The 20,914-nt window shown below is 37.4% G+C and overlaps 1 protein-coding gene across 3 annotated transcripts in view; it reads left to right on the forward strand.

Moving 5' to 3' along the window:
- The first annotated feature begins 397 nt into the window (after positions 1 to 397).
- col6a2 (collagen, type VI, alpha 2) overlaps positions 398 to 20,914 on the forward strand; it is a 52,817-nt gene continuing 32,300 nt past the window's right edge. Inside the window, exons 1-12 of one of the 3 annotated variants that reach the window (XM_015359203.2) lie at positions 398 to 593; positions 6,552 to 6,643; positions 7,843 to 8,447; positions 10,376 to 10,396; positions 15,032 to 15,097; positions 17,291 to 17,344; positions 17,950 to 17,994; positions 18,361 to 18,387; positions 19,347 to 19,373; positions 19,496 to 19,540; positions 20,200 to 20,253; positions 20,790 to 20,852. In XM_015359203.2, coding sequence (XP_015214689.1) covers positions 6,574 to 6,643; positions 7,843 to 8,447; positions 10,376 to 10,396; positions 15,032 to 15,097; positions 17,291 to 17,344; positions 17,950 to 17,994; positions 18,361 to 18,387; positions 19,347 to 19,373; positions 19,496 to 19,540; positions 20,200 to 20,253; positions 20,790 to 20,852 — 1,077 coding nt within the window. In that variant the 5' untranslated portion in view covers positions 398 to 593; positions 6,552 to 6,573. Of the gene's footprint in view, positions 594 to 6,551; positions 6,653 to 7,842; positions 8,448 to 10,375; positions 10,397 to 15,031; positions 15,098 to 17,290; positions 17,345 to 17,949; positions 17,995 to 18,360; positions 18,388 to 19,346; positions 19,374 to 19,495; positions 19,541 to 20,199; positions 20,254 to 20,789; positions 20,853 to 20,914 lie in introns of all 3 variants that reach the window. The other 2 variants (XM_069197084.1, XM_006636725.3) reach the window with 2 other exon arrangements.

Raw genomic sequence — 20,914 nt, forward strand, 5'->3', positions numbered from 1 at the left:
TTCACAAAAGTTTCCCGTGCAATAAGATATCACATAAGAACTTTTGTGAAGGAGGTCCTTTAATTTCTTGAACTCTTCTATTTTATTTTTTGTTTCAAGTGAAGTTCCTAAAGAGGCCAGATCAGCTCTCCCTAAAAGGACAGCCTTTCTATTTCTAAATTTTCTCTGTGATTCTGGTCTCAAGAGAATCAAGACCCTGTTGCTAATCTCGACGTTTTCTTTGATTGGTGCGGCATAAATACTGATACAGGATATGCGATTCTTAGCAATGTGGTTCTATCGCATTCAAAACAGTAGATCCACAGCTCCCCCTCGTGGATGATGAGCATATCAAAAAGTACATATTGAAAAAATTTGGGAGCGCTCAGCAAGAGGAGGGACCGTTGCGAGAAAAGTAGTTTCTAACGGAGTAAAGACAGAGGCGCTCTTCGGTAGAGAAGCCTCAACCACTCCCAGACTTGCTTCTCTCTTTTTTATTTTTTCCCCCTAACTTCTACAACACTTTCGCAGAATGAGGAGTTAAAATTAATTCACATTTAACAAGAATTTTCGGTCTCCTTTTTGGGGGAAGATTTTTTTTCCCTTTTTTGCAGGTATGTGTATATATGTATAGATTTTTTTGGCTTTTATTTGACTTTAGTTTTAAGCATCCCTTTTAAAAACCTGTTGAACTTTTAAGCCATCTTATCTTTTAAAAAACAAACTATTCTTAATCGTTGTAGAAAACTGATTTTTTTTTCTAGAATGCACTGTTTTGCTGCTGGCTTTGTTCAAAATGTTGTTCAAAATGTTATTACTGTATGTGTTTGATAACCTTTCCTCTACTTTTAAGAAATGCATTTAAAATACTACTTCTTTGTAATTACATGTTTCTGTGCATTTAAATTCGTATATTTACAATGTAGTTTTTAATGCGTTCGCGGCTAAAGCCTTATTCTTGTCTATTAACGCTGTCGCAGAGAAACCAGAATTTTTACGTTGAGTATTATTGGGGCCCATTAAAATAATTTAGGTAATTGTTCTTTCTTAGAGACTTTAACAGACAGATATACACAATCTAAATGAATATCAAAAGTAAGAAAATTAATTTTCAGTAAGCCATCAAAGTTATGACTATTGCTGATGCTGTTTAAAAATGCTGGATTTTTTTTTTTACTGTATAGTTTTAAAACGATACATTTTGACTTATTTGAATCTTTTTTTCTTGTGAAAATGGGTATTACCAATAGAAAAATCGGAAAGCCGATTTCAGTATTCCTTCAATTAACCTGGATTTTTCTATGACCTAGATAATATATAGGTGGTATTTTTTTTAAAAAAAAAGGCGTTCTTAGTTTTCCAAAACCAACTTAGATAAACAAATTCAGAAGTGTTCAAGACATGTTTTATTTTTGGCGTTTTTGTTGTTGAAATTAATACAAAAACTTGATATTAAAGAAGGTAACATTTTGGTTTATCTGACATGGAGGTGTTTCTGCTAAGATTTTCTTTGTTCCTTAAGAAAGTGAGATGCTGGACATGGATGATAAGCTCTTGAAAAATCTTCAGCAGTTAAATATTCCATATTATTTCACTAATGTCTAGTTTGGTATTTGTTTAGTACTTGTTGGGCCTGGCGATATTTAATCAATCTTTAATTGCGTGGTAGTCTCAGAGTTTTGTCTGCTTTGTGGAATACCTCTTGTTGAATCATATTTTATATTATGGACTCTACAGTACATTTAAAATCTATGCACTGCTGCATATTATATCCTTTTCCCATAATTTGTTCCATAGATGACATTCTTTTAGAATACTGTGTCCATTTAGTTCAAACCTTCTTTCTATAATCAGAAATGTAAGACTGATTCAACATTTTTAATATTTTAATTTGTAATATTTCCCATTGACAGAGTGATGTGGTAGTTTGAATTTTCCTCTGTCCAGAATTAAGAAGGATCAGAGCCAAATATATCTGTCAGCTCCAAGGCTTCATCTGTCACAGCAAAACCAGCTAGTGACAAATTATGAGTATCTGTGAACACAGCAGACAAATAAAACTGCAAAGAGAAGGGATCCATGTAATATTTATTTTCAAACACCTACATTTGGAACTGATCACATGAAAAGGCACAGAAATCTACACTTTTTACAGTGCCTTGCAAAAGTATTCAGACTCTCAACAGTTTTTATATTTTGTGGGTTCAAAGCTGCAGTCATGACACATTGAAGTAACAATATTTGATATTAATTGCAGGCAGGGAAGAAGTCCATTGTGGATGCAACTGTAAAGCCAATGGTGACTTTGAAAGACATGGGAGAAAATGTCCATGGGTCAATATCCTTGTTACTCCACATTTGGGGCTTATAGGGAGCTGGAATAAATATCATACTGCTCATGGGATTTGCAACAAATCTCCTAAGTCATGTGACTATGGCAAAAGGTTTTGTGGTCATCATGTGGCAATCCCTACTGTCAGACATGGTGGTAGTAGCATGTATATTATCAGCAGGGATGACTGGGGGGTATGTCAAGATTGATAAAAAATATAGATGTACAGTAAAAAAGAACTGGCAAATCTTAGAAAACTTGAGTGGGACAAAAATTTGCTTTTTAGCAAGATATTTATCTAAAGTAGACGGTCAGAGCTACAATGGAGTGACTTAAGAATAAGAACGTAAGTATTCTTCAGAGGCCAAGTGAAAGTCCTGAGGTAGGGGTAATAGGACTTGAAACCTATTAATAATCTGTGGAACAACTTAAAAACTGCTGTCCATAAGAAATCCCAAGGCAACTTGAGAGAGCTTGAGCAAATCTACCAAGAGTAAAGTGCAAAACTTGTACCAAGCCTTTGTGCAAATGTGGTCGATACTAACCAAAAAAGACTTACAACTATAATTGCTGCTAGAGGTGTTTCTATCAAATATTTAGTTAATGAGTCTGAATAGTTAAACTTTACAGTGAAGATATTTAAGTTTTTTTCTCTTTAGTTTTGCTGACATTTACTGTATTTAATTTCACAAACTAGGACAATGTAGAAAGGATCTACTTTTGTGAATTTGGCACCAAGCATAGAAACAGACTAAAGCATATACTTACAGCACATCCATCCACTTTGTCTTCAAGAAGGTTTGGATATGGAGGACAGAAGCTTACCATCAAGGCATTTTAGTGTCAGCAACCAACTTCTGATGCTGGGGTACCTAATGTTGCACTGGTAGATGTGGTACTTCATTCTTTACAGTGATGCATCTACTGGGTTTTCAGCCCTGGGAATCTTCAAAGCTAGGACTCATTGCCTCAAGCCCCCAAATGGAGAGATATAATGCTGTGTCACTATGGTTATCGTAGATCTGAAGGAGTGCAAGGGGCAACAAATATTGTTTTTACTGTTGTTTATTATTATGCTTGTCCTTGTGCTCAAACCTACAGTTAACTTGTAGGCATTTATTAGTCATCCAACTCTGAAGTGTGTGTGTTGGCCAGCAGGTCACCATCTCATAAAATCTCATCAGGCTGCTTTTTTTCAGAGGAGGTAAACCTTTCTAAATGCTATATGAAATACATATGAAATTTGCAAATGCATTTTTAGGTAGAATTTAGGGTATTTCATGCAAGTAAAGCAGATGTACTGCATATTTAGGCTAAAAATGGAAACCATGAATAGCAATTAGAAGTTTATGCAGTGTCATCACTGTTGACTCCTGTTGACTCCTCTTGCTGTGCTTCAGCAACAGGCCAACAGAATCCTAGAATAAAATGTACTAAGTATAGGATAAATGACCAAACATTTACCATGATTAAGTAGAATGTAATTTAGAATATGTTACAGGTTTGTTTATTAAATTACAAAAAGTACACATCTGCCCTGGGAAAAGATCATTACTAGGGTAATTACTCTCAACCAAAAATTCATACTCAGATAGCCAGAGGAGATTAGGAGGGCACTTGTTAAAAGTCTTCAGAATCCTGAAAGATGTCGACAAAGTCAATTTATGGGGACTCTTGGAACCAACAATGAACCTGTTATGAAAAAAGAAGGCAAGGGGAAGTTCATTTAGAACTGAAATAGGAAGCAATTCATACATAAAGATTTGTACCTCTCAATTGTCCTTGCATTCACCAATATTACATTCCTACTATATTATATTCTGGCTACAAAGGTCAGAACAAAGCAGAAAAAATAACAGATACTGGTATCTGGTTGCTTAGGCTGTGTCATTTAGGTCAAGTGGAGTGATTCTTGCAAATGTGCTCTTTCCTGACCTTGTACAGTGCAGTCTTTAGTACGTACAAAATATACCCCAAAACATTGACCATTGGTAGTCTATGCTGTTAAAAGATCTGTCAGTCATATAAAAAAAAGTACCTGAGGAAAATAATATTTTTATGAGCTATGGTAGTTAAAATAAATATCGCTTAACTCCCTCATTCCTTGTTTCCTCTTAAAATACAGTGCTTAAATTTTTTTTTAACACTATATGCAGTTGTTATTATCAGTAGACACCATTATCCATTGTGACTTACTGTAATGCAAGCTAACAAGCAGAAATCAAACTCTATGTTTATGCCTAAGTGGTAATTACAGAGGCCTCTAGGGTTAGAACAGAGAGCAAAAAGAGTGGGCACAAGTAGAGAGAGGTGGAAGGCGTTTTGAGAAAACAGAGAGTGAGATTAAGAGGAGAGAATAATAATAATAAACATTATTTTATATAGTGCGTTTAAAGGTGGCTTCTCAAAGCACTTTACAGAATGACAACAACAATAAATAAAAAGAATACACAAGATAAAACACAATTACAATATACAGAGGAGACCATGGATGGTGGTACTAAGAAAAGCAGAGGGGTGAAGAATGGAACCAGTTAAGTAAAGGCTTTTCTAAAGAGGAAAGTTTCAAGTCTGGATTTGAAGGAGTTTAGAGAAGGTGACTCTCTGATATCCTTGGGCAGAGAGTTCCAGAGCTTGGGGGCATAACAGGAGAAGGCCCTGTCACCCATGCAATGTAGACGGGCTTGGGGGACAGTAAGGAGACCAGAATTAGAAGAGCGAAGGTTGCGAGGTGGGGAGTAGGGCGATAATAGTTCAGACAGGTACTGAGGTGCCAAGCCATGCAGAGCCTTGTAGGTGAGCATGAAGATTTTAAAGTCCACACTGAATTTGACAGGAAACCAATGCAAGGACTCCAGGATAGGAGTAATGTGATCATTTGCACTAGACCTTGTCAGGATTCTGGCTGCTGAATTTTGGACATACTGCAGCTTGTTCAGAGTAGATTTAGATACCCCAGCGAGTAGAGCATTACAGTAGTCAATTCGAGAGAACACAAATGTGTTGATCAGCTTTTCGGCCACAGTTAGTGATAGCATAGGGCGTAGTCTAGCAATATTTCTGAGGTGAAAAAAATATGTTTTGACAATATGCTGCACATGTGGGTCGAATGTTAAGCCAGAATCAAATATAACCCCAAGTTTTTTCAATTTAGACTGAAGCTCAAGTACAGAACCATCTACAGATAGGGTTACAGGTTTGGCTTTACAAAGTTGATGGGGGGTGCCAATAAGCATGACTTCAGTCTTGTTGCAGTTAAGATGAAGGAAATTTTGAGTCATCCAAATTTTTAAGTCAGAGATGCAATTAGATAGAATAGAGACAGCCACACCAGTGTCAGGTTTGGTATGGATGTATATTTGAGTATCATCAGTGTAGAAATGATAGCTGAGGCCATGTGATCTTAAAAGCTGACCAAGTGGAAACATGTAAATGCTGAAGAGGAAGGGGACCAGTATTGATCCCTGAGGAACACCAGACTTGACTTAACAAGTCAAATTTCAGACCTATACCCATTAAGAGAGACAAAGTGACAGCGATCAGTGAGGTAAGATTTGAACCATTTGAGACAATGTCAGAAACTCCAAACACAGTCTCAAGACGAGAAAGTAAGATGTTATGGTCAACAGTTTCAAAAGCAGCACTGAGATCAAGAAGGATGAGTATAGAAAGAGAACCAGAATCAGAAGCTATTAGAAGATCATTAGTGACTTTGATCAGGGCAGTTTCTGTGCTGTGAAGTTGATGGAAGCCAGATTAGAGGGGTTTGAAAAGGTTGTTTGTCATGAGGTGGTTATGTAACTGAAGTGTGACAGCCCGTTCTAGAATTTTTGCAAGAAAGGGTAAGTTGGAGATGGGGCGAAAATTGTTAAGGTTGTCGAGAGCCATGTTAGGCTTTTTTGGCACGGGGGTATTGGCAGCAGTTTTGAGGACCGTTGGTACAGTGCAGATGAAGATGGTAAAGACTGCCAGTGGAGAGCTGGAGAATAATATAGGTTCAGTACAGGCCTCTTGAAATAGTGTGAAGAAAAATAGAAATTAAGGAAACTAAGGAAAAAAGGTTTAGAAGATAAAGCAATGCTCAAGTGCCACAAAGAAGACAGAAATTATGTAAAACGAAGACTTGAATCAGGAAGCACACAACACAGGAACAGTGGACTACAAGCTACAATATTCATATGTTCCAATTTGTATCGTTACCTTTGACTTATGTTTTTTATTTCTTTTTTAAATCCATCAGAAAAGGAGGAAAACGGCGAACAATGCTATTAAAATTCATCTTAACATGTCTCCTGTTTGGAGCTGTGACACATGGCCAGGCATCCAATCAAGGTTGTAGCAGTAAGTACTTTGGTCTTTGTGATTCTGTCGGTAAACAGAAAAGTGGGTTAAGTGTGTGATATTGTGATTTCATGTGCTTGGATTTGGAAGTAAATGTTGTGAGAATAAAATGATAAGTAGCAAAATGAATATTGATCTGGCAAATATTGAGTAAGATTAAATTGTTAAAATAGAAGATGAAAAGATGACAGAAAAAGATGGTAAGTAGAATAAAGATGATCTGAATAAAAGGAAAGGCAATCCATATTTACGAAATACTATAAAATATGATTTCTCAGGACTGGTCCTGCTGATGCTGTGTCTTTCAATTTCCATTCCATCTGAGCTCTTAATCAACTTTATAGGAACTTTAATCAAAATAATTGTATTATTTTTAAGCATTTTCTGTACTCAGTACTTACTATCAAAATATTCTACTTTTTCTGATGTTGTTAAGAAGTGCTAGAAACAATATTTAGTTTAAATGGTCTCAGAATTACTGCTCACCCATAGTTTTCTAAAGAGCTCTTAACTGGTTATTAGTTAATGGTGTGCACGGGCGCTGTGTAAGTGGGAATGGCGCGGTGTAACGCACTTCTACACTAAGCATTCTTAGGACTACAGGGTTCCATTGAGTAAACGGTCAAGGTACAGTACATATATAAGAATACAACAAAGCCTATTTAAATTTAGAGCTCGGGTGGTTTGAAAAAAGATTCAGGGACCATGTCTGGGAAACTCTGAAGTAGACTGCACAAAACTCAGCATTCCTAGGCAATTATGAAGTTGTCAATTAAAATAAATAGCTATTTACTGTTTTCAGCTTTGCTGTGAGCACATGCAGTGCTTTATTCCTCATTTAGGGCAATTCCTTCTCATCTGTCTCACTCAAAGATTCCTTGTTTAATTATCTTTTCCTTATACATTTTGTTTATTGTTTAAATTCATACAGTATGTATTTCAACAAAAACCTCATCTGTTACTTTGTTCTAATTTTCTGCCACAACTGATGTCGTCTATTTTGTTTTTTTGCTTCATTCTTATGTATTATTTTCATTATGCAATAACTAAGATTAAAATAATTGCATCTGTGTGTGTTAAAGGCTCAGTGTTATGCTTGTCAAGCTTTTGTTTGTCTATAACAATATAAAAATAAGAAGATTACTTTGGTAAAGGAACTAAGTGTTTGCCATTATTTTATCTTCCTCTAGAAAAGACTGAGTGTGCCATTAACGTGTATTTTGTCATCGACACCTCTGAGACCGTTGCTTTGCAACTTCCACCACCTGGCAGTTTGGTAACCTCCATTACAAGGTTCACAGAAAAGTTTGTTCGAAAACTGGAACCTTTGCAGTCTAGAGGGCCTGTCGAGTTTAAATGGGAACTAGGAGGGCTGCATTACTCCGATCGAGTTGAGATCTTCAGCCAGATCACCAGTGACACCAATGCCTTCATCCAGCGTCTCAAGAGTATTTCATACCTGGGCCGGGGGACCTTCACTGATTGTGCTCTGTCCAACATGACAGACCAGGTGGTTAAGCATGCATCCAAGGATAACCGCATTCGCTTTGCTGTGGTGATTACTGATGGTCATGTGACAGGAACCCCCTGCCGTGGAATGAAAATCAAGGCTGAAGAGGCTAGAGACCAGGGTATCAGACTATTTTCAGTGGCAGGAAATGAGAGATATGATGAAGCTGGGCTTAAAGAGATTGCCAATACTCCAATTGAACTTTACCGCAATTCTTATCGGGCCATTGATGGTCCAACACTGGCAGTTAATGAAGCTACCATGGATCGGATCATTAAAGTCATGGTAAGTGCAGAATGCTACGTAAAGTTATCATACCTGATGTTGTGCAGTTTCATCTGTACTAAGATGCTATTAGAATCTGATTAGAGTCTAGAACTTAATCTTGTTGTAGATTAGAAGCTTGAAAGAATCAAAAATTCTCAGAAACCTTGAGAAGTCCATGTTTACCTGAAATAGACAATTTGCAGTGGTTTTAATGTAAATGCTTAAAATATGTTTTTAGTTTATGGGATAGGATTTGATTCTTTTCTGTTTTTGCAGTACTTTCACTGTAGTATTGTTTGTAGATAACACTTTATTTAAATAAGTGGAAAATAATAAGAGTGTTGTATCTTAACTACATTTAGTATCCTTTGTGTTTCATATATTGTAGCAACTTTTTACCTGGTGGGTCTTTTTACACACAATTTAACATGTAGATTTTGTGATATTTCCTTAGCTTTAAAAGCAATCAAGAGAACCTTTAGAGAATATTTAACAGGTTTAACTATAGGTGCAGTTCATGATAGGTTCAATTTTTAGTTGTGCAGTTGTGCATGGGAGGAGAACAAACTGGCTTGAGAGGTAGGAAGGTGAAGACAAGAAACAGCTAAGTAGTGTCCTCAGAAGCAGTATAAAAAGTCAAGTGAGACAGAAGGGAGCACAGGGACGAGGAGAGTGAAGGCTAAGGACAGATGTTCTTACATTGGTTGTGAGAAGAATTAGGCAGCAGATGAAGATTCTAGATTGTTCTCGAATAGCGGGAGAGAATGAGTATGTAAGCAGGAAAGCCATTTTAGAGAGATCTCAGTTTGTTCAGTCTAGACAGAACAAGGGCTTATACCAGGAAGTCGTCAAGAATGGGTGGATCCTGTAGATGCTGTTTGAACAAGACAGGAGGAGTGTGTGAGAATAGAGATACTTTGAGAGTATAAAAGAGAGGAATGATGGATAAACAAATCTTTTTGGCAAATGAACAGGGAGAAATTATGAGTCAAAAGAAATGTATTTTTATAGAGTGTTAGTGTATATGATTAAGCCTACTTTTTTCAAAGATTAATTAGCAACTTTAAATCTCTATTATATGTAATATACATAAGTAATTTGCAGGCATACTATTTATAATAATTTTTCACTTGTTAACAAGGAAAAGTATTATTTGAACTGCATGAAATATGGATTCATTCTAGGCTTTGAAATTGGATGCATAACTAAATCAAACCAGCCTTCAGTATTGGTTTTACACACTTCTTTTAAGGTGAAAAGTTCACATTTTTTCCTGGATATGACTTAAACACCCTGTGAGGACAGTTGAAAAATGTCCTGAACTAATGCTCTTTCTCAATAATAGCAATTCTTTAATGAAATAGCTTTTGACTAAAATGAGTTACAGTTTGAGATTAAGAACTTTTATACTTTATTTGTTAACAAAGACCCTTGGTAGAATTGCATTTTTATAGCTTTGGATTTATAGCTTAAGTCAATTTAATTAAATTCAATTTCTTTTTATATATATTTCTATTTTATATATATTTCACGACAAGGCGCTTAAGTAGATTCAATGATTTTCCAGTGTGTTCACTCTCTGGCGACTCAATTATAACTGTAACATACAAATATATATAAAATAAGCTTTAAAATTACTCTATTTCACATTTTTGATGCATGATTTATAATTTACATTAAAAAGTTATAAATTATCTGCCATTCCAGGAATGTAGTTTACCTGTTAATATTGTTTCTAAAACTCTAGATAACTTTGCAGTGGGGAGAAAAATTGATGTAATACACACTAGATTTTGACTATTTTGAAGTGAATTAATACTATTTCCAGGCTTAGCTAGCTCATTTGATTTTTTTCCTTGGTTTAAAATTTGGAAAAATTGGCAACTACGTTAAAAATGTGAATGGTATACACTTATGTAACACTATATATCTTTTTTCTTTTACAGCAACATGAAGCCTATTCTGAGGTAGGAGATGATAATTTTTTAGAGTGTGTGTGCCTGTGAAGGCAGGAAGTGATTTTGTGTGTGGTGGTACAGTTTCTGTGGCATTTCATTATGTATTTTGCTGTACTCCAGTTTCCTCCAGTCTTCCAAAAACATGCTGGTTTAAATAATTGTTATGTGTAATTTGGGAAAACATGACTTGCGGTCCCATGTATTTCATTGGTGTACATTAATACAACCTGCTCTTTAATATTCTGTGTTCTGCTAATTATCATTTAAATAATTAAGAGGTTGGTCGCAGTAACACAATAAAATGGTGTACATAGGAGGATAGTTCAGGTGGGTCACTGTGTCAGCATGCATAGTCTGCAAAGGAACAAGTAATAGGTTTATTCCATGCTGAAAAGAGAAGAAACACAATGTTTCAGCTGTGAAGCCTTCTTCATGTGTGAGAAAGACAGGGCAGACAGCAAAGATTAAATAGCACAGAAGAACAAAAGCTGGGGGGGGGAGAAGCAGAGAGGCCACTCAGGAAGCGCAAAGTGGAGAGGGGTGAAGAAAGGTGTAAAGTTGTAAACTTAGTGTGAACCTAGTTTCAGGGTGAGTTTAGTTTCTGTAGTCTTTCTGCCATGGGAGTTGAGAAACCCTTCTTTGAGAACAGAGACAGAGAGATCAGTGTGATCATGGCCATCTGAGGTGAAATGAGAAACTATGGGCTTGGAGAAATCTTTCATCTTCACAGCCAGAACATGTTCTCTGAAGCGGTCTCCTAGTCTCCTTCCGGTTTCTCCAGCGTAGATAGCTGGGCATTTGTTGCAAGGGATACAGTAAATGAGGTTGCTGGAGGTATAGGATGTCATCTGGGTGAACCGGAATTGACCTGAGGGGCCCTGAATGAGCGTGTTGTTAGATATGTATTTGCAGGTGATGCAGCGAGTACTGTTGCAGGGGAAGGTGCCTGGAGGCGATGATTTCCGAGTGCAGTCAAGGGAGCTGTGAACAAGAAGTTTACTTAGATTGGGTGGTCGGTGGTAAGAGATGATTGGGCAGTCAGAAAAAAGGGAACCGATGGAGGGATCGTCCTGTAAAATGGAGTAGTTCTTAATAATGCTCCCAGGGTAGAAACTGTTTTAGAGTGGTAGGGAAGCACCAAAGGAATGCAGTTGTGAGACTGGGAGTTACTGGTCGAGTTGATGATCCGAGGGTTGTATTTGGCCCTGGTGAGGGCCCTGTCAATAACATGGGTGGGGTATCCTCTGTTGATGAAAAACGAATGCATTTTGAGTGCTTGGTTCTGGAAATCCATGTCGTCACTGCAGTCAGCATAGCCTGAGTAACTGTGAAAAAGGGAGAGAGCTTTTGGTGTAAGTGGGGTGAAAAGAGCTGTACAGGAGATAGCCATGTGAATCTGTGATTTGTAATAGACCAAGGTAGAGAGTAGTGGATGGTTAATAGATAAGTATACATCTAGAAATGGAAGAGTGGTTAACTGTATATTTGAGGGACGGGTGAGAGTTAGTGACTTTATGCAGAAAGTGCTCTAGCTGGTCATTAGAGCATGTAGCAGCACCATGCAGTCATCGATGCGTATAGAGGTCAAGGACAAAGCCAGTGAAGGAAGCAAAGAAGCATTCTTCTTCCCTGCCGACAAAAATATTGGCATAGCTAGGTCCCATCCTGGTGCCCATGGCGACTCCACTAAATGAGAATGCATTAAGTGTGAGAACCAATTCCATAAGACGCACTAGAGTGTGGGTGGGTGTATTCAGCACTATGCGTTTGTCTACCATGTGCTTGAGGGCTGTGAGACCATCGTGATGGGGAGTGACAGTGTAGAGCAGGGGTGCCCAACCTTTTTTAATGTAAGATCTACTTTTTCATTTGTCAGTCCAGCGTGATCTACCAGTGTAAATTTGAAGCTCTGATATAGGAAAAACAGACTGTGGACACATCAGTACAATACAATACCCATCACTAAAATGACAGCAAATAAAAGCAAGTGACGCATGCTACAGAGAACAAGTAATGTTCGCCATTTTAGAAAAAAGAATATCCTACTTTAATGTGAGCATTGGCACTGATAAGCTTACTTGAGAACATGTATAATTTTTTTGGAATGTGTTGACACTCCTGATCATATCGATTACATTATTATTTTGTCCCTGCAGCTCAACATTCAGCTCATTGAGCAGTTCAGTCAAGTCTATGAGGAATGCTAAGTCCAGAAGCCACTAGTCATCCTCCAATTGGGCATATTCGCCATGTTTAGACGACTTGAGAAACTCTTTGATTTCAGGCAACAGCTGTCTGAACCTCCCCAAACGTGTTTGTTTTTTAAATCTCCAAACAGCAAGTCAGCAGCCTCAGCAAATGCTTTTTATTACTTCTCTATCTCTGAATGATTTTTTGTGTTTAGCCAGGATGTGCATCACATGGAACGATGATGATTGTTGCTTTCCCTCTTGTATTAGGCCTCATGAAAACTGCTGCTAATTGAGATTTTAATTTTTCTACTTTTCTTTTCCGTAACTCACTATTAGGAAAGTCCACATCATACATTTTGTGTGCAGTTTTTAAATGTTGTTCTATATTTCCCTTTTTCACATAGACTCCAGCATTTCAGATTTGAATGTGATAGTGCAAAAAAATAATAATGCTCCCATTCCTTGTGGTAATGGTTTGTTTTCGGCCTCTTTGCTTCATAATTTTCGCTCAAACACTACAACGATCAAGAGGCAATTAAACTTAACAAACTTCTGGCAAATTTGTCACAGCCAGTCTGTTTCACTCCACTATGCACTGTAGCAAATGGGGGGTTGGTGTGGCAATAACCAACACAACGTTCTTGAGTAGCACACAATACACGGAGCTCCTGTTGCCTTTTTTTCAGTGTTAGCCAGTACTCGGGGAAGAGACTTTCACAGCCCATTCAACAAGGGTTAAACACACATAAGGACAGTAAAATGTATGACATTACATACACAGATTTGAATGAATTTCTAGCCTATTGAAAAAAAGAAACAGTCAAATAGCCCATCTATTTTTTTCCAAACATTCTTGCGATCGATCGACTGGCAAGCACTCCGGGATCGACTGGTCGATCTCAATAGACTGGTTGGGCACCCCTGGTGTAGAGAGTAATGATATCCATGGTAAAAATGTAGCATTCTGGACCCTGAAATTGAAAATCATTGAAAAGTTAGAGGGCATGGTTAGTATCCTTGATATATGAGGGAAGCATTTCAACCAGCGGTCTCATAAGGCTGTTGAGAAAAGCAGAGATGAGTATGGTCGGACTATCGCATGCTGAGACAATGGAGTGTCCATGGGTGTCGGGTTTGTTGATTTTGGGAAGGAGATAGAATTGGGATACCTGGGGATGTTCGATGATGAGGCAGTTCACCTCCTGGGGGAGCTCCTGGTTGCTGATAAGAAGAGAGATATTGGATACCACTTCCTTCTGGTAGTCAGTGGAAGGATCCTGTTGGAGAGGATGGTAGGCAGAAGTATCAGTTAATTGTCTGGAGGCTTCCTTAATGTACAGGTCTTTTTGCCAAACCACTACAGCTCCTCCTTTGTCCACTGGTTTGATGGGAGTTTGATGTTTTACATAGGAGAATGTGCAAGTTCAGTAGCCAAGTTCTAAATTTATTCCTGTGGGCTTTTGTGTGAATGTTTACGCCCTGCCATGTACTGGTAACCTGTCTAGGAAATTGTGCCACTTTATGCCCTATACTTCCAGGATAATAAGGAATATATTTTCTAAGGTCATAAGGTCAAGACACAATGTATCTTTGTAATTTTACAATTGGTATGTCAATGTAATATACAGTAGTCTTTTAGTTTCTGATCGATAGCTTTCTCTGTTGCATTACTTCAGCAGCTGTGTTAATTACACAATTAATTATCAATTAATTAATTTAACACAAACTCCTATTATGGCAAGGCAGACTGCTTCTGCTCTATAAAGATCGACTATGAAAACAAATGTAAGAGGTTTAAAAGCATGCAGAATACCTGAAGAGAAAAATCGGTCTACATTTGCAGCAGTTAACTTTCATTCACATTAGGTCAAAATTTTATGTCAGTAGTTTTCACTTGCTAATCTGGGTCTAACCTACACATCTATGTCTTTTTGAGTATAAATAGCAGACACTGCATTTATAACAAAGCGTCACAGCTAATGCTTAAAAAAAAAGATTGATAAAGTTAACAAAAAATGCTCAAAAGTTGATACCTGAACTCCCTAAGCAACCCTAAGGTTAAAAAAGTTAATTATTATTTTTTAATTAAAAATGAAAAAAGTTAAGTAAAATGTTTAAATATCTGATTAATTTAAATGTTCACAGCAGTCTTAAGAAGGCTTAAGGAGAATTTTGTTTGGGTCTAATACCCCTTAATTTCAAATTAAGATTACAGTGAAGTGTAATCTTCACTGTTTCATACAGAGGAGATAAATTAAGATAAAGGCTTTCTAGTTTAGTGCACAATTAAATACTGTACCAAATAATTTATGAATTATTTTTTCTTTAGATTTTTGAGAATAAGTATCCATAAGTATTCTAATAAATTTAGTCTAATTGTACACAAACACAGGAAGCGTAATAAATTTTAACTGAGTTTAACTGATTTTGTCTTCCCTAAACATATTTACAGTGTTACAGACTACAGTGCTTGGAAAAACCCGGTCCATCTGGTCCAAAGGGTTACAGAGGTCAGAAGGTAAGTCCAGTGCCTGATTTTTTCACTGCATTCCAACAAAGTATAATGGATTAAGATTGCTTACCTTTACTGCTCAATTGAATAACATGGTGTGTAGGAATTCTGGGTACTGCATAAAATCCACAAACCTAAATGCCTTCAACTAATAATGCTCACTAAAGGGAAATCTCCTTCACAGAGGGTTCTAAAAGTTGAACTCTTCATTCCAAATCCAGTAGAAAATGAATAACCCACAACAGTTTGATTAGAAAAAGGCATTTTCGAACAAATGTACTCTGTGGGTCATAGCAGAAGGGTTGGAGAGGACTTTGGCATTGCTCCTCTTCATCAAGTTAATACAGTATTTTTCAATGTAGTTCTTTACTACATTGGGAGATAGGAATATCCTGTTAAATGTTTCTGAGGAATATTTACTTCTTGTTATGTTTACAGTGTAGTATAAACATAACAAGAAGGCACAGTGAAACAATGATACAACTATAGTAGCACTAAAATAAGACAGCAAAAAATGTAAAAATTCTGAAACACATTTACAGAGGTAAACTTTCACAAGGATTTCCCCCTTCAATGCTTTTTTATGTTGTTTTTGTCCATTTCTCACACAAGCACAGCATCAGTTCAGTTGTTTTCTGTACAGGTGTGTAGGTTTGACTGAAAAGTCATCTGAAAAGTTTGCTAAACTTCCTGAATTGTGAACAGGTACAGTAACTGCCAAAATAAATATGGTCATTAAAAATCCCAGGATGTTTCTCGAAAAGAGGTGTATTACCCAGGCATCCTGGCCAAATTTCCCATTTGCCTTTACCAGTCATGGCCTTATAATCCCCATCTATGAACTGGGTTCATCACTGTGTTCTCCTCACTAATAGCTGATGTGTGGTGAGCATACTGGCGCACTATGGCTGCCATTGCATCATCCAGGTGGATGCTGCACATTGGTGGTGGTGGAAGGGAATCCCCACTACCTGTAAAGAGCTTTGACTGAAGTGTCCGGAAAAGCGCAATATAAGTGTAAGCAATTATTAATTATTATTAGCTGCCACACATTAAAGGGTTAGTTAACTGTGTTGGAAATATAAATTACTAAATTATCTGTATGTAAAATTTATACACATTGTATGTATCCATCCATTTTGGAACTGCTTTTTCAAATACTGGATCGCAGGAGAGCAAGACCCTCTCGGCAAGCAATGGCTGCAAGGCTGCATACACTCTAGAGGGGAGCCAGTCTTTCACAGGGCACACAGACACAAACACAGACACACACATTCACACCAGGGCCCATTTTCCCAGAAGCCAATTAAACTAGCAGTATGTCCTTGAACTGTGAGAGGAAACTGAAGCACCTGAAGGAAACCCATGTGAACATGGGGAGAACATAGATACTCCAGGCAGATAGCACCCCAAGGCAGGAGTTAAACCCAGGACCCCAGCACTGAGAGACAGTGATGCTAAACACTGAACCAATGTGCTGACCCACAAAGGTATAAATATGCTTTTTCTTTGATATGGCAAACATATGACATTTCAGCAGATAATAATGTACTGCAGGAGAAAAATTCGGGGTGCAGCACAAAAGAATACAGGCTCAATTGCTTGTTTCCCACAGTGAAGTGTTCTGTGGCTCTGTTATGGTGTGAGATGCATTTTCCTAACATATGTTTTGGTCCACTCAACCCCTGGTGCAAGGTAAATGCCATAAATACAAAGTCATTCTAAGTGATCACGTCATCCTGTGGTGAAGCATTTCTATCCTGAATCCAGGACACGAGTGGTCACTCAATGGCTTGATGAGCACGAAAACTGACAAAATATATGCCATGGCCATTCCAGTGGCCAGATCTCAACTTATTTCTACACCTGTGGGAGATTCTAGAGTGGCGCCTAAAAGAGCATATTCCATCACCATCAACAAAACACCAAATGATGGAATTTCTTGTGGAAGATTGGTGTTGCATCTTTCAAATAGAGTTCCAGACACTTGTAGAATCTATGCCAAGGTGCACTGAAGCTGTTCTGGTGGCTCATGGTGGATCAACACCCTATTACATTGTATGTTGGTCTTTTCCTTTATTTTGGCAGTAACCTGTATGTAACTATTGAAATCTTATCGTAATCTGTTGTATTGTTACAGTATGTCATTAGGATTGAGATACAATCTCATATCAGTCTTTATTATTTCAATCCCTCTAGGGAGCAAAAGGAGATATTGGTGGACTTGGACCAAAAGGTGAAAAGGGTCGACAGGTAAGTTCTTTCCTCAGAGTCCGCTGTCGAGAAACTGCACCGGACACAGAATGCTGTCGATTTTTAAATAATTATACTTCAGTAGCTTGGTCAAATGTTAATGAACACAACAAAATGAGGAATGTAAAGGGATAGCATACATAATATTTTGATGTTTGGCATTAGCTCTCCTGGCTGATGGAAGTGCCAGCCCAGATTGTAAAGTTGAGGCAGACAAAACCCACTTATGGGGAATGAACTAGTGTGAGTGAAGGATGGAAGGAGGGGTGCTGGAAAAGATGTGCACAACAGGTGCTCCAGCAGGCACAATTATGAGTGTTTTTATATGTAAGAGAGCAGAATGGTGAGATTACAATATAATCTCCTCCCAAACCTGTCCTTTTCATTATTTGTTTGTTTTCAAAAAAGCAATAAAATAGTTAAAAATTGAACTTTTTCTGTGTAACATATTGAGCTCACTTGTGTTGTTCCAATCAAGCTAAGAAGGTACAGGAAAAAATTATAGAAACCTCTCTGAGGAAGAAAAACATTTTACTTGATTTTATGGAAAGTACTGTATTTAATTAATATTATTGGCCTCTAACACCTGAGCATTTATTTTCCAGGGTGACCAAGGTATTGAGGGCCCTATTGGTTACCCAGGTCCAAAGGTGAGTGTGTAATCTTAGGTGAATAACTATAATGGCATAAATAATATGTTGAACATTTAATGAGTTATGCAGTGAATTATTTTGATATTTTTGAAGATAATACTCTTAATATGAAACATTGTAAATGCAGAAAGTTGCCCTAAATAAGGGTATCTACTAACCAAAACCATATAATTACATGGAAGATGTATAGACACATCTTAAACAGTGCAGTTTTAGAACTTTTTTTTTACTTTTAAAACACAACAATATGATTTAATATTTATACAATTAAGCCTGGAACTCTCTGAATTTCAAGATACATTTTTGAGGAACTATTAGATGTACAGTACATTGATTTCATATTATTTCTTTGTGTTGTTTTAGGGTATCCCTGGTTTGAAAGGCGAAAAGGTAAGATGTCCTTCATATTGTAAAAAAAAAGTCTAGAAATGTAAAAGTGTAAAAATTATAATTATGAGAACTAAAACAACCGTCTTTTGGATGAAACGTTAAACCGAGGTCCTGATGCTCAGTGGTCACTAAAGATCCCTGGGCATTCCTCAAAAAGAGTAGGGAGTTATCCTGTTGTCCGGGCCAAATTTGCCCCCTCAGCCTTAATTGTGGCCTCCAAATTGTCCCCATATATGATTGGCTTGCACTTGCCCAGCGATGGACTGGCGCCCTGTCCAGGGTGTACCCTGCCTTGCGCTTGTTGCTTGCCAGGTAGGGTCCAGCTTCCCGCGACACCATATGGTATAAAGCTGTTCGGTATATGACATGACATGCTCTAAAACAATAGTAGATTGTGATCCTAAAAGAATGTACTTCTGGTAAACAAAATGTCATGTTACAGTGTAAAAACATTAAGCACAATAAATAATACTGAAACACAAAACTGGCTGCTGGTAAGGTGGATCATCCTGCTCCCAATCTCGTCTCCTTTCCATGCTTTGGAGATTTAACCCCCCCACCACCACAGTGGAAACAAGGCAGGCTGAAAACAAGATGTGTAGGACTAGAAAATGAGCAATGTCAGAAGTAGACCCCAAAATCCCAAATTCTGATGTTTTGAATTTTTTGCCAATCTATGTTACAGTCAAAGCACCGTCATTACCAGTAGTACTGCTTGTCTATAGTACTGTAGGATATACTCACTATTTTTTACAGTTGAACATTAACATAAATACTATTTTAAATGTTGATAGAAATATTAACTAAGAAACATATCTATATGTTTTTAATCTTAATTTTAACAACATAGACCAAATATATGTAGTGTCGATAGCTTTATGCTTCTATTCATATTTAAAATTGTTTTCTTTTATTCAATTGCTGGTTGGTAATCTGTTCTTATCTTTGTGTCATTTTAGGGTGAATTGGGATCAGAAGGCAAAAAGGTGAGACTTTTGTTATAGATTGAATTTCAAATATTACAGTTTTTCTTTTTCTTAATCGTTTGCATACTATACATCTGCTAATTTGCATTTAATTAATTTTTATTTCATTGTTATCTAATTAGGGTGTTGCTGGCCTGTCGGGGCGTAATGGAACAGATGGACAGAAGGTGAGATTTTCAAGTGGCTGTGATAATAAACATCTAGTTTCCAAGCACTAGCAGCAGATAATGTACTGCATTGAAGTGGACACTCTGTCTCATTCAAACGAGACAAAGACCTGACTATCTTGCAGTGCCCGTCTAATTGTTGTCTGTGCATTCATATCTGTATCATTCCAAACTAGAAAAACAGTTTTCTGTGTGGCACTTAAACATGTAATTTGGCCATAGTTCTGGGTGAGTTTGTTTTTAATGTGTATACTTATTTGTACTGAACACTTCAATAGCCTCATGCCTGACTGTAACTGTAGGTAAGCTCAGTTAGGTTCACCTATAAGGTGTTTGTTGTTGTTCACACTTAAATTCATCAAAATGACTTCCAATGATTAGGGGAAACGTCTCAGGATAAAAAAAGCTGAGAATTTTATCATGACTCCCAGTGAAAATGCTTGGCTTAAGTCGTTTATGGAATGTTCCTGTCCATAACAAGAGTGGGAATCTTAAGATAGACAGTGTCATTCAGGTAAGACTCAAAAGGCACTTTCCCTGATGTTTGTAGATTTCAAGGGAGGTGAGGTTAGGAAGCCAGGACATTTTGGTATCCTTTATGTACCTGCATTTTACTCCATTGTCTTGGAATGTAACCTTCTCTCCCTGTTGTCTTTCAGGGGAAAATTGGGCGCATTGGACCTCCAGGCTGTAAAGGAGATCCCGGAGACAAAGTATGTGAAATAAACATTTTTGTCTGAAAATTGATTTTAAGGCAAAGGCAGTAGGTCCCTTTACTGGGAAAAAAGATGTGTTTAATTTTCTAAAATTAATTAACTCCAATATGTTGACTGCAAAGTTATGGATGATAAAATTAGTATGTAATGCTGCTAATGGTAATAATTATCAAGATTTAGAATCTGCCTCATTCTGAGGTATTTTTTGGAGCCTCGCTTGGTATCTGGGGTTCTATCTGCATGGAGTTTGTATGTTCTTCAAGCGTTCAAGCGGTTTCCTCCCACAGTCCAAAGACATACTGGTAGGTAAATTGGCCTATGGGGAAATTGTGTGTGTGAGTTCGTGTCTGTGTGCCCAGCAGTGGACTGGTGTCCTGTCCAGGTTGGGTCCTGGTTTGTAACCCTTGCTTGATGTGATAGTCTCCAGCTCCACAGCGATCCTGTATTGGATAAAGCAGGAAAAGTTTTGGATATTTTAAATGTTGCACAATATAAATGTAACAAGTTGGCTTATATTTTTCTGGCTTTTCTAGGGAGCTCCTGGCCATGCTGGTAATGCAGGTGACAGAGGACCTCCAGGAGACAGTGGTCTCAAGGTCAGTCAATGAAATCTCTCAGCTCAAGCACAAGAGATTTCAGTTCTTAATTGTTACAATTT

The sequence above is a fragment of the Lepisosteus oculatus genome, chromosome 12 (assembly GCF_040954835.1).
Source record: "Lepisosteus oculatus isolate fLepOcu1 chromosome 12, fLepOcu1.hap2, whole genome shotgun sequence".
NCBI classification, from domain to species: Eukaryota; Metazoa; Chordata; class Actinopteri; order Semionotiformes; family Lepisosteidae; genus Lepisosteus; species Lepisosteus oculatus.